We start from the raw sequence: 17041 nt of genomic DNA, 5'->3' as shown, positions 1-17041 counted from the left end.
GTATGCTGAAGGTGGCGGGTTCAAACCCAGCCCTGGCCAAAAAGAAAGGTGATTGTAATATGTTTTCATTTAAGTAAGAAAAAAATGTGAAGTCCTATACATATACTCTCTCTCTACATAAGATTCATAGGAAATTTCTAATAGTGGTTGTCCGTGGGATGGGTATGGGAAATTATGAAGCAGGAAAATTTTTTACTGTATATACTTTAGTACTGTTGATTTTTTTTCTTCTACCATGTATATATATTAACTTTCTAAAAACACAGTTTAAGGCTTGGCACCTATAGCACAGTGGTTACGGCACCGGCCCTAGCCAGCTAAATAACAATGACAATTGCAACAAAAAAATAGAAGGTGCCTGTAGTCCCAGCTACTTGGGAGGCTGTGGTAAGAGAATTGCTTTAGCCTGAGAGTTTGAGGTTGCTGTGAGCTGTGACGCCACTGTACTCTACCGAGGGCGACATAATGAGACTCTGTCTCAAATAATAATAATAATAAAATAAAAACATAGTTTAAAAATATAGCCATACTGAGAGAGAGAAAAATATAAACAAACAGAGTAGTTAACTATTTGGCTTTACTGTCCTGTGGTTCATTTCTCAGAATCTTACCTGAACCTTGAGGTAAGAATTAGCATTGTTCTACTTATTAGACTAAAATAGTAGATGTAAAAGTACTTTGAAAGGCGTTAGCTCTAGATGACATTGTTAATGAATTTGAATATTTCATTAATATGTTCACTGATTTTCTTGTTGGTTTGTTTTGAGTTTCATAGATTAGCATGAGGATTGATATATTATTTTGTCCTCCACATTGTTACAAAATACCTTGTACTTATACAAAAGGGGCTTTGTAGACATACATGTTTCTAATTTCTTTTTTTAGGATCAAGAAATGCAGAAATTACTATGAAATTCTGGGAGTTTCTCAAAACGCCAGTGATGAAGAGCTTAAGAAAGCTTATAGAAAACTTGCTCTGAAATTTCACCCAGACAAGAACTGTGCTCCTGGAGCAACAGATGCTTTCAAAGGTCTGATCCTGAACTAATACTTAATGCTGCCTATGTGATAGTTGGTCATAGCGAGTTGTTTTTAGCCTTCCCAGTAGTTGTTTTATAAGGCCTTAAGCAACATTTTCTTTGTCCCTGCCAAACCTCATAAGTAGTAAAAATATCAGCTTACTACTTTTTAGTAGTAAAATAGCTTACTGTCTTTTATCCAATTACCTTCATTTTTTCATTTAGAAAAAACATTTGGTTTTACAACCGGGCATGGTGGCTCACACCTGTAATCCTAGCACTCTGGGAGGCTGAGGTGGGCCGATAGCCTGAGCTCATGAGTTTGAGACCAGCCTGAACTAGAGCAAGACCCCATCTCTAAAAATAGCCAGGCATTGTAGTGTAGTCTCAGCACTCGGGAGGCTGAGGCAAAAGAATCGCTTGAGCCCAAGCGAGTCACACTCCTGTTGTGAGTTATGATACCAGGGTATTCTACTGGGGGTGACAAAGTGAGACTCTGTCTCAAAAAAAAAATTTCTGGGTGGCACCTGTAGCTCAGTGAGTAGGGTGCCGGCCACATACACCAAAGCTGGCAGGTTCGAACTTGGTCCAGGCCTGCCAAACAACAATGACAACTGCAACAAAAAAATAGCCGGGTATTGTGGTGGGTGCCTGTAGTCCCAGCTACTTGGGAAGCTGAGGCAAGAGAATTGCTTGCTTGAGCCCAATAGTTGGAGGTGCTGTGAGTTATGATACCATAGCATTCTACCCAGGGTGACAGCTTGAGACTCTGTCTCAAAAAAAAAATTTTTTTTTTTGGTTTCTTTGTAATCCCTTTTGGAACTATTCATTCATTGACTCAGCAAATACTGTACTTTCTGAAGACCTTTTTGAAGGTCTTTTTTTTTTTTTTCTTTCTTTCAAGACAGTCTCACTCAGTTGTCCTGGGGTTGAGTGCCATGTTGTCATAGCTCATAGCAACCTCAAACTCCTGGGCTCATGTGATCCTCTTATCTCAGCCTCCTGAGTAGCTGGGACTAGAGGCACCCACCACCATGTCTAGCTAGTTTTTCTATTTTCAGTAGACACTGGATCTCGCTCTTGCTCAGGCTGGTCTTGAACTGCTGAGGTCCAGCAATCTACCTTCCTCAGTCTCCCAAAGTGCTAGGATTACAGGCGTGAGCCACTGTACCTGGCCTCAGGAATGTATTCTTAACAAATATTCTGAACTTAACACGTGAATATAAATTTTAAGAACTTCAACCACAGTGAAGTCTTTTACGCAGGGATCATCAGTGGATGGTAAGACCATCGAGTGGTAGGTTATTGTCACATGATCTCAAATTATCACTCTATAGAATAGTTACTGATTTACAAAGGGGAAAAATTCCTTTATAATGGAGCTGTCTAGCTGTCACTACTTTAACCAAGTGATCCAACTTAGCATCATCAATACTTGGACAACCTAATAATATGTGGTACAGTGCTTATGTGGTGTTTTTGCCAAAATGTTTGACCTAAATCTAATAATGAAGAAATAATCAGCATATGAAACATTCAAGAATACTGACCTGAGCCTTGTGTGGTGACTAATTCCTGCAATTCTAGCATTCTTGGGAGGCTGAGGTAGAAGGATTGCTTGAGCTCAGGAGTTCAAGATCAGCCTGCGCAAGAGTAAGACCCTGTCTCTACTAAAAATAGAAAAAACTAAGCAGGCATTGTGGCAAGTCGCCTATAGTCCCAGCTTGGGTGGCTGAGGCAAGGAGGATCACCTGAGCCCAGAAGTTTGCAGTTGCGTTATCTAGGTTGGTGCCACGGTACTCTATCCTGGAGCAACAGAGTGAGATTCTGTCTCCAAAAGAAAAAAAAAAAATACTAACCTGTTCTTCAAAAAATTCAACATAATGACAAAAAAGGTAGGGATTGGGATGACACCTGTGGCTCAGTGGGTAGGGCGCCAGCCCCATATACCGAGGGTGGTGTACAAACCCTGCCCTTGGCCAAACTGCAACCAAAAAATAGCCGGGTGTTGTGGCAGGCGCCTGTAGTCCCAGCTACTTGGGAGGCTGAGGCAAGAGAATCGCTTAAGCCCAGGAGTTGAAGGTTGCTCTGAGCTGTGACGCTGCAGCACTCTACCAATGGTGATAAAGTGAGACTCTGTCTCTACAAAAAAAAATAAAGGTAGGGATTATTCTAGATTAAAAGAAAGTAAGGTGGGCGGCGCCGGCCCCATATACCGAGGGTGGAGGGTTCAAACCTGGCCCTGGCCAAACTGCAACCAAAAAATAGCCGGGTGTTGTGGCGGGTGCCTGTAGTCCCAGCTGCTCGGGAGGCTGAGGCAAGAGAATCGCCTTAAGCCCAGGAGTTGGAGGTTGCTGTGAGCTGGGTGAGGCCACCGCACTCTACCGAGGGCCATAAAGTAAGACTCTGTCTCTACAAAAAAAAAAAAACAACAACCAAATGCAGGTGCGTTTTGCCAGCTCGGCCCCTTCCCCCACGTTTTTCAGGTGGGGAACGGGCACGTCTCGGCGAGTCACGATGATGGCGGCTACCATCCTGTGGTGAGCTAGGGGATTCTCTGCTTGCCTCGCAACGTCCCTCGCGCCTCCTGCAGATTCCGTGGCCGGTGCCGGGCGTGAGAAGAAACACCGTGGCCCCAAAAGGCCGCAGTCGCGGAGAAAGCGGCGCAGCTCGGGGCCCAGGCTGGCGGACAGGCCACACCGCTGGGCGAATGTGACAAGCCCCCACCCCCACCGCCTTCCTCCCCAGAGCGCGAGGAGCGCAGGCGACCCCGGGCCCCGCCAGGCCACAGATCCCGCCCAGCGGCCACCAGCCGGCGCAGGCCCAGCAGCAGAGCTGCCGGCACCACCATGCAGGTCACGCTGAAGACCCTCCAGCAGCAGACCTTCAAGAGAGACATCGAGCCAGAGGAGACGGTGAAAGTACTGAAAGAGAAGATTGAATCTGAAAGGGGGAAAGATGGCTTTCCGGTAGCAGGTCAAAAATTAATTTATGCAGGCAAAATCCTCAATGATGATACTGCTCTAAAAGAATATAAAATTGATGAGAAAAACTTTGTGGTGGTTATGATGACAAAACCCAAAGCAGTATCAACACCAGCACCAGCTGCAACTCAGCAATCAAATCCTGTCACTACCACACCAGTTACTTCCTCCACAGCAACAACTGTGGCTCAGGCCCCAACCCCTGCCCCGGCTCCTGCGTCTACTCCTGCATCCATTACTCCAGCGTCAAAGACATCTGCCGAACCTGCACCTGCTAGTACAACTAAACAAGAGAAACCTGCAGAAAAGCCAGCAGAGAGACCAGTAGATACCAGCCCAACAACAACTGATAGTACTTCAGGGGATTCCTCTGGGTCAAACCTTTTTGAAGATGCAACAAGTGCACTTGTGACACGTCAGTCTTAGGAGAATGTGCAAGTAATTGCAGCCCCGAGAGCCAGTTTCAACAACCCTGACAGAGCAGTGGAATATCTTTTAATGGGAATCCCTGGAGATAGAGAAAGTCAGGCTGTGGTTAACCCCCCTCAGGCGGCTAGCATTGGGACTCCTCAGTGTTCAGCAGTGGCGGGGCAACAGCAACAACTACAAGTTCTGGAGGAAATCCCCTTGAATTTTTGCAGCATCAGCCTCAATTTCAACAGATGAGACAAATTATTCAACAAAATCCTTCCCTGCTTCCAGCATTGCTACAACAGATAGGCAGAGAATCCTCAGTTACTGCAGCAAATTAGCCAACAGCAGGAGCATTTATTCAGATGTTAACTGAACCAGTTCAAGAAGCTGGTGGTCAGGGAGGAGGTGGAGGAGAAGGTGGCAGCGGAGGAATTGCAGAAGTTGGAAGTGGTCATATGAACTACATTCAAGTTATGCCTCAGGAGAAAGAAGCTATAGAAAGGTTAAAGGCATTAGGATTTCCTGAAGGACTTATGATACAAGCATATTTTGCTTGTGAGAAGAATGAGAATTTAGCTGCCAATTTTCTTCTACAGCAGAACTTTGATGAAGATTGAAAGGAACTTTTCTATCTCACATACCACACTAGTGCATTACACTAATTCACTGGATTGTCTGGGATGACTTGGGCTCATATCCACAATACTTGGTATAAGGTAGTAGAATGTCAAGGGTGGGGAGGGAGGGATCTAGGACATAGGGCAGGGATAACTACAGCGCATGTCTGCTGCAATTAGCAGATGCCGCAACTCCACACAGTGTGTAAAATACTATACAACCAAAAAGCAGCTTTTGTAGGTCTTTATTTCTTCTATAAAACAGTAGGTAACTTTAACTTTTTTTAGGGTTCATTCTTTTTAGTGTACTAGATCCAGAAACTTAGTGTGATGCCCTGCTTTATATTTCTTGGACTTAACATTGGTTTCAGAAACAATCTTTGCTACCTAGAATTTACAGTCTGTTTCAAGGCAACACTGGATAATGGCTTTGTGAAATTTTAAAAAATTTTATAGCACCTGTAAACAGAAATGCCAGATTATCAATGGTTACTTGTTGCTGCTTCACAAATAATTATAAAATTAATGTTAAGGAAGCCCATTCTTTCATGTTAAATACTTGGGGTGGGAGGGGAGAAAGGGAACCTTTTCTTAAGATGAAAATAATTACTGCTATTTTAAATTTTCTTGATCACTGAGGAGGGCCCTTCTAACATGATTTGAAAAGCTGTACCGGAATAGGCAGAGCTATTTTCCTGTTTACATTTTTTTTGTTGGGGTTGGGGGGACAAAATTTGTAGGTGTGTCTAATTACTGTTCACATCATTTTTATATTGCAGTAAAAAGTTAAAAAAAAAAACAAATGCAATACATGGATCTTGCATGGATACATTGGATGATAATGAATTGATGGTGTTAATTTTCTTAGCTGTAATAACAAATGGTTTGGCAAAAGAAATTTATACTTATTACAGCATACATAGGTACCTATACATATGTAAAGAGAGTTGGGATAACAGTGTGGCAAGGTGAGAGTGTACATGTGTCTACTGTAGTATTTTTCAACTTTTCTATAGGTTTGACATTTTTCTTTCTTTTTTTTTTTTTTTGTAGAGACAGAGTCTCACTGTACCGCCCTTGGGTAGAGTGCCGTGGCGTCACAGGCTCACAGCAACCTCTAACTCTTGGGCTTACGCGATTCTCTTGCCTCAGCCTCCCGAGCAGCTGGGACTACAGGCGCCCGCCACAACGCCCGGCTATTTTTTTGTTGCAGTTTGGCCGGGGCTGGGTTGAACTCGCCACCCTTGGCATATGGGGCCGGTGCCCTACTCACTGAGTCACAGGCACCGCCCTTTTCTTTTTTTTTTTTTTTGAGACAGAGTCTTAGGCTGTCGCCATCAGTAGAGTGCGGTGGTGTCACAGGTCACAGCAACTTCAAACTCTTGGGCTTAAGTGATTCTCTTGCTTTAGTCTTCCAAGTAATTGGGACTACAGGCGCCTGCCACAACGCCCAGCTATTTGTTTGTTGCAGTTGTCATTGTTGTTTAGCTGGCCCAGGTGGGGTTCAAACCTGCCAGCTTCAGTGTATGTGGCTGGCGCTGTAACCACTGTGCTATGGGCGCCAAGCCTAGGTTTGATATTTTTCAAAAGAAAAAGTTAAAAAATAATGGATCTGAGAAATTTTTAAAAGTCAGCATTTATCTCTGAAGATAATATACCTTTGTTGATTTGCCATTGTGAATCTAGTTCTCTCCATAATTTCTCCAAAAAAATAAGTAGATAACCCAAAAGGGTTCTCACAGACTAACGTCATTTCTTTGGGAAATCTCTTAGATTTGAAGGAATATGAGTGTTTAAGCAAATTTGCTTACGTTCCTTTGATTTTTTTTTTTTAGTTTAGCTGTTTTATTGCTATAAACATTTAACAATTCCGTAGGTAGAAGAATCATAATTAAATGCTCTTTCTTTTTGTTTTTTTTTTTCTCGTAGAGACAGAGTCTCACTTTATGGCCCTCGGTAGAGTGCCATGGCCTCACACAGCTCACAGCAACCTCCAACTCCTGGGCTTAAGCGATTCTCTTGCCTCAGCCTCCCGAGTAGCTGGGACTACAGGTGCCCGCCACAACGCCCAGCTATTTTTTGGTTGCAGTTTAGCCGGGGCCGGGTTTGAACCCGCCACCCTCGGTATATGGGGCCGGTGCCTTACCGACTGAGCCACAGGCGCCGCCCAAAATGCTCTACCTGATAGTGTTGACTGAATTATAAGTAGGGGGTGGAATGTCTTAAAAGATTGTTTTTGAGGTCTCTATTGATCAGTGCTACTGACTACATGTTTAAATGAAATTGGGCAATGTTTGCACATTTGTGCATAGAGAAGAGAGGTGATGGTAAGCATATTTAATATATTTAGTTTTTGATTCCTCATTGAGATACTGGAGATACATTTCTTAATTTCAAAAGATAATTTCCTGGGTGGCGCCTGTGGCTCAGTGGGTAGGGCGCTGGCCCCGTATACTGAGGGTGGTGGGTTCGAGCCCAGCCCCGGCCAAACTGCAACAAAAAAATAGTCGGGTGTTGTAGCGGGCGCCTATAGTCCCAGCTACTCTGGAGGCTGAGGCAGGAGAATCACCTAAGCCCAGGAGTTGGAGGTTGCTGTGAGCTTTGATGTGACAGCACTCTACCGAGGGCGATAAAATAAGACCCTGTTTCTTGGATGTTTTCTTTTTGTAGAGACAGAGTCTCACTGTACCGCCCTCGGGTAGAGTGCCGTGGCATCACGGCTCACAGCAACCTCTAACTCTTGGGCTTACATGATTCTCTTGCCTCAGCCTCCCGAGCAGCAAGACTCTGTTTCTTAAAAAAAGACAGTTTCCTAAAGTAAGCTTTGTTTTAGCCAAGCAGGAGGGTTTTAACTGTTTCAGGAGAAAATTCAAGAAATTGTTTCTGGGGGCAACGCCTGTGGCTCAAGGAGTAGGGCACTGGCCCCATATGCTGGAGGTGGTGGGTTCAAACCTGGTCCCAGCCAAAAACTGCAAAAAAGAAAAAAAAAGAGGGCGGCGCCTGTGACTCAGTTGGTAAGGCGCCAGCCCCATATACTGAGGGTAGCAGGTTCAAACCCAGCCCCAGCCAAACTGCAACCAAAAATAGCCGGGCGTTGTGGTGGGCGCCTGTAGTCCTAGCTACTCGGGAGGCTGAGGCAAGAGAATCACTTAAGCCCAGGAGTTGGAGGTTGCTGTGAGCTGTGTGAGGCCACAGCACTCTACCGAGGGCCATAAAGTGAGACTCTTGTCTCTACAAAAAAAAAAAAAAAAAGAAAAGAAAAAAAAAGAAATTGTTTCTGATTTCAAATTAGAGTACCACTACTTATGTGTGAACTGTTTCCAACCATAAACTATTGCTCTCAAGTGAAATAAAAACACATTTTTGATAAATGATAGTGCTGGCTAGTTGGAGACCTTTTCCTCAACATGTGTGGGACTTGGGCGGCGCCTGTGGCTCAGTCGGTAGGGCGCCGGCCCCATATACCGAGGGTGGCGGGTTTGAACCCGGCCCCGGCCAAACTGCAAAAACCAAAAAATAGCCGGGCATTGTGGCGGGCACCTGTAGTCCCAGCTGCTTGGGAGGCTGAGGCAAGAGAATCGCTTAAACCCAGGAGTTGGAGGTTGCTGTGAGCTGTGTGAGGCCACAGCACTCTACCGAGGGCCATAAAGTGAGACTCTGTCTCTATAAAAAAAAAAAAAAAACACGTGTGGGACTTGCAGTCTTCAGCAACCTGAATTAAGGGGGTAGGGGGATCCTTGCTTCTAGGATAGCTAGGATGACTCAAAGACTGTTGATTAGGAGTTAACTCTCACTTCAGCAGTAATTCTTAGTTCCTCTGATACCAGTGTTGTTGTTTTTGGCTTACCAAACTAGATCGTGGAAAATCTTAAGGACAAGCACTTTGGGAAACTTCCCAACCTCTCCTTGGGCACCTGTGAAATTGTCCAGCACCAATCAACTCTAGGCTTTTCATTGCTGCTGCTGCAATCCTTAGCTACAGCAAAGACTGTGCTAATGTGCTTCTTTTTGTTGGTTGCAGCAATAGGAAATGCCTTCGCAGTCCTGAGCAATCCTGACAAGAGACTCCGCTATGATGAATATGGAGATGAACAAGCCACTGTCACAGCCCCTCGAGCCAGACCTTATAATTATTATAGGGACTTTGAAGCTGACATTACTCCAGAAGAGCTATTCAACGTCTTCTTTGGAGGGCATTTTCCTACAGGTCAGAATCCCAAAATTATCATTCTTTTTTTTTTTTTGAGACAGAGTCTCACTATGTCACCCTCACTACATAGAATACTGTAGCATCACAGCTCACAGCAACCTCAAACTCTTGGGCTTAAGCAATTCTCTTGCCTCAGCCTCCCAAGAAGCTGAGACTACAGGCGCCTGCCACAACGCCTGGCTGTTTTTTGGTTGCAGTTGTCATTGTTTAGCAGGCCCGGGCTGGGCTTGAACTGGGAGCCTCAGTGTATCTGGCCGGCACCCTACTCACTGAGCTACGGGCTCTGAGCCTTTTTTTATTTTTTGAGACAGAGTCTCACTTGATCACCCTCGATAGAGTGCTGTGGCATCATAGCTCACAGCCACCTCAAACTCCTGGGCTCAAGTGGTCCTTTTGTCTCATCCTTCCAAGTAGCTGGGACTACAGGCATGTGCCGCCATAGCTGGCTAGTTTTTCTATTTTTAGTAGAGAAGGGGTCTCACTTTTGGTCAGGCTGGTCTCAAACTCCCGAGCTCAAGCAATCCACCCACCTCAACCTCCCAGAGTGTTAGGATTACAGGAATGAGCCACCACGCCCAACCCAAAAATTATCATTCTTAAAATATTTATTTATGGCTCTCAGCAAGTTCTTGTATGAAGATATAAATAAAGGGACTGTAGTATGGTGGAAACAGCAAGAATTTGGAATCGGTTGAATAGGAATTTGAGGCAAGTCTCCAGTGTCCAGCTGGGCCTAATTTTGACCAAATCATTTAATTTCTTTGAATGGGCTGATAATAATATCTTCTTCACAGGGTTACTGTGAGGATTAGATACTTTTAAGTGCTATATATAAACAACTAATAAAATTCCTATTTTGATTATTACAAAGTAGCAGTTAGAAAGATAAGAGTTAGAAAAATGTCTCTCAGGGCGGCACTCGTAGCTCAAAGGAGTAGGGCGCCGGCCCCGTATGGCGGAGGTAACAGGTTCAAACCCCGCTCCGGCCAAAAACTGCAAATAAATAAATAAATAAATACATAAATAAAATTGGGTGGCGCCTGTGGCTCAGTGAGCAGGGCACTGGCCCCATGTACCGATGGTGGTGAGTTCAAACCCAGCCCCAGCCAAACTGCAACAACAACAAAAAAAATAGCCAGGTGTTGTGGCAGGCGCCTGTAGTCCCAGCTACTCGGGAGGCTGAGGCAAGAGAATCGCCTAAACCGAGGAGTTGGAGGTTACTGTGAACTGTGATGTCATAGCACTCTACCAAAGGTGATAAAGTGAGACTCTGTCTCTTAAAAAAAAAAAAGAAAAGAAAAGTGTCTCCCAGCAAGTTGGAAGTTGAGATAATTCAATGCCAAAGAAGTAAATGAAATTCTATGAGTAGCTATTAAAAGATACTATGATGGCCGGGCGAGGTGGGTCACACCTGTAATCCTAGCACTCTGGGAGGCAGAGGTGGTAGATTCCTTGAGTTCATGAGTTCGAGACCAGACTGAGCAAAATCAAGACCCCCATCTCTACTAAAAACAGAAAAACTAAGGCAAGAGGATCGCTTGAGCCCAGGAGTTGAAGGTTGCTGTGAGCTGTCATGCTACAGCACTCTACCCAGGGTAACAACTTGAGATTCTATCTCAGAAAATAAAAAGATACCAGTGACACAATCTGATATTGGGTGTAGAAGCAGACATGAGCATGCTAGATAGGGCCCAAATACTCTCTCTCCTAGCCTTTTATAGTTCTCTTGCTTACTAGTTGCAAAGGACTATTTAAATCAGTGGTTCTCAACCTTCCTAATGCCGCAACCCTTTAATATAGTTCCTGTGGGTCTCAACCCACAGGTTGAGAACCACTGATTTAAATGAAGTCAGGAGAGCTAAGCATATTCAATCTCTCCAGCTGGTTCATTTGGGTACCTACTGTCTTATTTTTCTTTTCTTTTCTTTTCTTTTTTTCTTTTTTTTTTGAGACAGAGTCTCACTTTGCTAGAGTGCTGTGCTGTCACAGCTCACAGCAACCTCAAACTCTTGTCTCAGCCTCTCAAGTAGCTGGAACTACAGGCGCTCACTACACCTGGCTATTTTTAGACATGGGGTCTCACTCTTGCTCAGGCTCATCTGGAACCCATGAGCTCAGGCAATCCACCCACCTCTGTGTGAGACACCACGTCCAGCCCCCTACTGTCTTGTTTTTCTACTAGATGAAATAGGCCAATACTCTGTCCTTAACAAACTTAGTTGGAAGCAAGGGCCTTGAAAAGGCAAGGAAGGAATGTTTGCTATATTTCACACTAAGTATTTGTTTTTCTTTTCTTCCCAGGAAATATTCATATGTTTTCAAATGTGACAGATGATACTCACTATTACCGCCGGCGGCACCGACATGAGAGGACACAGACACAGAAGGAAGAGGAAGAAGATAAACCTCAGGTGTCTAAGGAGGAAAGGAGAGCTGCTGCTCATTAACAGTTGTAGTGAGCCTATCTTTATGGTGTATGATCAAGTTGTAGAAGTTAATCTGGAAATAATGTTGTTAAAATGTGCTTTAGGAGGCTCGGCATCTGTAGCTTAGTGACTAGGGTGCCAGCCACATAAACCAGAGGCTGGCAGGTTCAAACCGGGCCAGAGTTTGCCAAACTACAATGGCAACTACAACAAAAAAATAGTCAGGCGTTTTGGTGGACACCTGTAGTCCCAGCTACTTGGGAGGCTGAGGCAAGAGAATCGCTTAGGCCCAAGAGTTCGAGGTTGCTGTGAGCTGTGATGCGACAGCACTCTGCTGAAGGTGACTCAGTGAGGCTCTGTCTCAAAAAAAAAAAAAAATGGGGCAGTGCCTGTGGCTCAAGGAGTAGGGCGCCGGTCCCATATGCCGGAGGTGGCGGGTTCAAACCCAGCCCTGGCCAAAAACTAAAAAAAAAAATGTGCTTTAGGAAAGCAGAGGCAACAGTAAGATGAGCTGGATAATTGGCTACTTCCCTTCCCCTGTATGTCCTGAGGCTATCCCAGGATCACAGTTTCCCCATTGGGCTGTCTTGATCAAGGTTTTCTTGACTGTAGAAAATAAAACCCTCCCTACAAAACACTCAGAACTAAAAGGTGTTTGTGGTAAGGGATCAAGGGATTCTTATGAAGCTCAAGGGCAAGAAGCATAGCTGGACCTCAGATGGATAGAAACTAGGACCAGGACCTGGGATGACATTAGGCTCCCATGCAGCTGTGTTCTCCATGAATATTTGGGGCTGGATTGTTTTCAGTTTTTATTTATTTATTTATTTATTTATTTATTCGTTTATTTTTGAGATAGAGTCTCACTCTATCACCCTGGGTAGAGTGGTATTGCATCATAGCTCATACAACCTCAAACTTTTGGGCTCAAGTGATGCTCTTGCCTCAATTTTTCATTTTTAGTAGAGACGGTGTTGCTTGTGCTCAGGCTGGTCTTGAACTCTTGAGCTTAAGCAATCCACACACCCCGGCTTCCCAGAGTGCTAGGATTATAGGCGTGAGCCACCATGCCTGGCTATTTCCAGTTTTTCCACTATTCTTTGCCCATGATTGGTTTTCTCTAAGCAGTCTGACCTATTCTGCTTCTCCTTATGGATGGTTAGTCCACAGTGCCTGGGAGTACGTGTTCTTTCTCAAAGTGACAACCTAGCAGTGAATGGTGATAAATCTCAGCCCCAAATTTCTAGGACAGAGGATGCGACTGTCGCTGTAAGAGTCAGATGTTCCCCCAGTCAAGTCAACTGTGGCCAAGGCCACAGAGTTGCATAACCCTAACATGGCACCTAGAGCCCCACCCACCCTTGGGAGAGGCACAGTCTGGGCAGACTTACCTAGAAGTGTCTGCTTCATTGGCCATAGAGGGGGATTACTGGGTGTCAGTCCAGGTTGTGGGTAGGCCTCCTTCCTGCTTGGCAGAGACAGTAAGGGTTGTTTGGTACAGGTTGAGTATCCCTTATATGAAATGCTTGGGACCAAATGTATTTAGGATTTTTTCAGATTTTAGAATATTTGTATTACATTTACTAGTTGAACATCCATGATCTGAAAATCCAAAACCTGAAATGCTCCAATAAGCATTCCCTTTGAGCTTCATGTCAGCACTTCAAAAGTTACAGATTTTGGAATGTTTCAGATTTGGGATTTTGGGATGAGGGATGTTTAACCTTCTCAGCTGAAAATATAGCCTTCCCAGAAATGTCTTGAGCTTTATGGTTCTCCACCCCCTACTGCCCCATACACCTGTGTAACTCATTAGTAATTTGTATTTTCTTTGGGAAACTGTCTTTATTTAAATAAGCTTTTTGGTTTTGTCTTTTTTTTGTTTTAAGAAACGGTCTCTTGTCTGTTACCCAGGCTAGAGTAAGTGGCACAATCTTAGCTTATAGCTCACTATAATCTTGAATTCCTGGGCTCAGCCTCCTAAGTAGCTGGGACTACAGGCACAAACCACCAGGCCTAACTAATTTTTTAATTTTTTATAGAAAGGGTTCTCACTATGTTGCTCAGGCTTGTCTTCAATTCCTGGTGTAAGTAATCTTCCCACCTCAACCAACCAAAGCTCTGGAATTACAGGCATAAACTACTGCTGCGGGCCCAAGCTTTATATTAATGAAGAACACTTACGACAAATATTTTTTTCTTTTTCAGATGACATATTCTGCATTTATTCAGCTACTTCCAGTTCTTGTGATTGTGATTGTGTCTGTTATTACTCAGCTGCTGGCTGCTAATCCTCCATATAGTCTATTCTATAAATCGTAAGTCAGATATTTATAAATCTTTCTCAATAACAATCTCGAGGGTGAGAGACTTCAAGATTTTGCTGTATATCGCTAACATTTCATTTCATCTTTTGCTATAGAAAACAATGATTTTGGGGGTGGCGCCTGTGGCTCAGTGGGTAGGGCGCCAGCCCCATATACCGAGGGTAGCAGGTTCAAATCTAGGCCTGGCCAAACTGCAACAAAAAAAAATAGCTGGGCATTGTGGCGAGCGCCTGTAGTCCCAGCTACTCAGGAGACTAAGGCAAGAGAATCACCTAAGCCCAGGAATTGGAGGTTGCTGTGAGCAGTGTGACGCCACGGCACTCTGCCGAGGGCAATAAAGTGAAACTCTGTCTCTACAAAAAAAAAAATGGAGGGTGGCGCCTGTGGCTCAACAGAAGTAGGGCGCTGCCAACTCCATATGCTAGAAGTGGCGGGTTCAAACCCAGCCCTGGCCAAAAACTGCAAAAAAAAAAAAAAGGAAAACACTGGGGTCAGTGCCTATAACTCAGTGGCTAGGGCGCCAGCTACATATACTGGAGCTGGCGGGTTCAAACCCAGCCCAGTCCTGCCAAACAACAATGAGAACTACAACCAAAAAAACAAAAAAATAGCCGGGCGTTATGGTGGCGCCTGTAGGCCTAGCTACCTGGGAGGCTGAGGCAAGAGAATTGCTTAATCCCAAGAGTTTGAGGTTTGCTCTGAGCTGTGATGCCATAGCACTCTACCCAGGGCACCATAGTAAGACTCTGTCTCAGAAAAAAAAGGAAGGGGAGGGGAGGGGAAGGGAAGGAAGGAAAGGGAGGGGAGAAAACAGTGATTTTATATTTAATGGAACAGCTGGGTAGAGAGTATACAGTCTCACATGCTGCTCAGGAGATGGATTATTTTGTTCTACAATGACATCATCTAGTCAGCTGTAGAAAAGCAATAACTGGAATAACTTGAGGTTTAGATTAAATTGTTATCACACTGCAGTAGAATTATAAAGGATCCTATTGAGCTTGTGATGAGATTACTGGACTCCACTTAGCCTGGGGGCATAGTAACTGGAATTGAGTAATTATTTTCCATTTAAAAGTTGCAAGAAGGGGACATTTATTCACAATAAGGCTATATAGTCAAACTATATTATCACATTTCTTTTCTGAAAATATAGAAATTCATTGTGATGCTTGTTATTGCAGATAGCTTAGAAACTTTGACAGGAATTTTTTAATTTTTTAAAATTATATCAATTGATTCAATTCTCAAAGTCTGGTTCCCAAACTAGCCATCCTCAGCATCAACTGACAACATGTTATAAATAAAAATTTTTGGACCCTGGGAGGCTGAGGCAGGTAGATTGCTAAAGCTCAGGAGTTTGAGACCAGCCTGAACAACAGCAAGACTCTATCTCTACTAAAAATAGAAAAAATTAGCCAGGCATTGTGACAAGAGCCTTTAGTCCCAGCTCCTTGGGAGGCTAAGGCAAGCTGATGCCAGGGCACTCTAGCCCAGAGCAACCAAGTGAGACTATCTCAAAAAATTAAAAAAGAAGAAAAAGAAAGGAAATGCAAATTTTTGTCTGCTTCCCCCATATCAAATCAGAAACTCTGGGAAGCCCTCCAGATAATTCTGGCCCACATTAACATTTGAGAAGCACTAGATTTTTTTTAAAATTACTGCTTATAATAATACTTATAATAATTACTTATAATAATAAGCAGTAAGTTATTATGCATTATTATGGTTTTGTGGACGAAAACCTTTAAAAAAGTAGAATCTATGGGGTAGTACATACTAAGGAGAATCTTTATGGGTAATTACTACAGTATAGACCGAAGACTATCATTCTACATCAGTATCTTCCTTTTACAGAGAATAATACTGAGACTTAGAGAAAGGAATTGTTATCAGGTCACACCTACCTGGTTCCCTCTATTTCCTAGCTTCCCGTGTTTTTCCATGTTCAGCCAGTGGGGCAATCAGGGACCTACTCTGCTAATCTCTTCCCATGAGGTGGGAATAAGTCATGGCCTTACCTCTTAGACATGTGGCAAGATCCCTAAGTGCAGAGATCAAAGAAGAGGACTGGGGAAAGGCCAAATATAGTTCCTTTAATATGGAAGTTGTCCAATTGGAATAAAATCTGCTTGGATTTTGCACATTGCTGTCCCATTGTTTTACGCTGAATTTGAGCTCCCTTCTGTACTTCCTTATGGTTAGAATTTATTCCACACAGACCTTTTTTTTTTTTTGAGAAAGTCTCACTATGTCGCCCTCAGTAGAGTGCTGTGCTGTCACAGCTCACAGTGGCCTCAAACTCTTGGGTTTAAGTGATTCTCTTGCCTTAGCCTCCCAAGTAGCTGGGACTACAGGCCTCCGCCACAGTGTCCAGCTATTTTTTTGTTGTAGTTGTTGTTGTTTGGCAGGCCTGGGCCAGGTTCAAACCCGCCAGCCCTGGTGTATGTGACCAGTGCCCTAGCCACACACAGACCTCTTAATGTTTCTGAGCACCAGGCATCATTGGATGCCTTGGACCCACAGAGAGTTAGCCTGAAGAATCACTGAAATCATCTGTCTGAGTATTTTGCAATTCTCACTTAGCAGCTATGTATGAAGTATTTTTTATTATGTTCTAAAAATTGTTTGTTGGTTGGTGCAAGCTATCTGGTTTTTCATAAATAGTTTGCTGTAACATTAATCGGTTCATTCAGCCAGCATTTATAGTAGCCTACTCGGTCAGATATCATGCTTGGTCTCATACAACTTACAAATTGCTTTTCTTAAACATTCAGCCTTCTACTTTTAGCTACAAAGTAGTATAAGAAAGGTGAATCCTTTAAGAAAATAAACTATTTATGCTGAAGCTAAATTCACAGTATGAACATACTCCCATAATACTGATTATGATAATATTACACTTACAACTTTGCTAATAAGTGTTAATGAGTGTTCAGTATATTAAAAAATGATATCTGGGCTCGGCGCCTATGGCTCAAGCAGCTAAGGCGCCAGCCACATACACCTGAGCTGGCGGGTTCAAATCCAGCCTGGGCCCGCCA

At 43.7% G+C, this 17041-nt stretch overlaps 1 protein-coding gene and 1 pseudogene across 6 annotated transcripts in view; both read left to right on the top strand.

The window, feature by feature from the left end:
- Positions 1-17041, top strand: part of DNAJC18 (DnaJ heat shock protein family (Hsp40) member C18) — a 46989-nt gene that overhangs the window by 15394 nt on the left and 14554 nt on the right. For all 5 annotated transcript variants that reach the window (XR_008375191.1, XR_008375190.1, XM_053566436.1 and 2 more), the window contains exons 3-6: positions 886-1031; positions 9056-9241; positions 11546-11655; positions 13879-13988. Coding sequence is in view for 3 of the 5 variants with exons in the window: in XM_053566436.1 (XP_053422411.1) it covers positions 886-1031; positions 9056-9241; positions 11546-11655; positions 13879-13988 (552 nt within the window). In the remaining 2 variants the exon portion in view is untranslated. The remainder of the gene's footprint in view (positions 1-885; positions 1032-9055; positions 9242-11545; positions 11656-13878; positions 13989-17041) is intronic.
- On the top strand, positions 3520-6224 carry LOC128568673 (UV excision repair protein RAD23 homolog B-like; annotated as a pseudogene). Its single transcript, XR_008375188.1, has one exon. The product of XR_008375188.1 is annotated as a UV excision repair protein RAD23 homolog B-like (transcript).

The sequence above is a fragment of the Nycticebus coucang genome, chromosome 17 (genome assembly GCF_027406575.1).
Source record: "Nycticebus coucang isolate mNycCou1 chromosome 17, mNycCou1.pri, whole genome shotgun sequence".
In the NCBI taxonomy this organism is placed as follows: Eukaryota; Metazoa; Chordata; class Mammalia; order Primates; family Lorisidae; genus Nycticebus; species Nycticebus coucang.
This window is presented reverse-complemented; position numbering and strand designations above follow the sequence as displayed.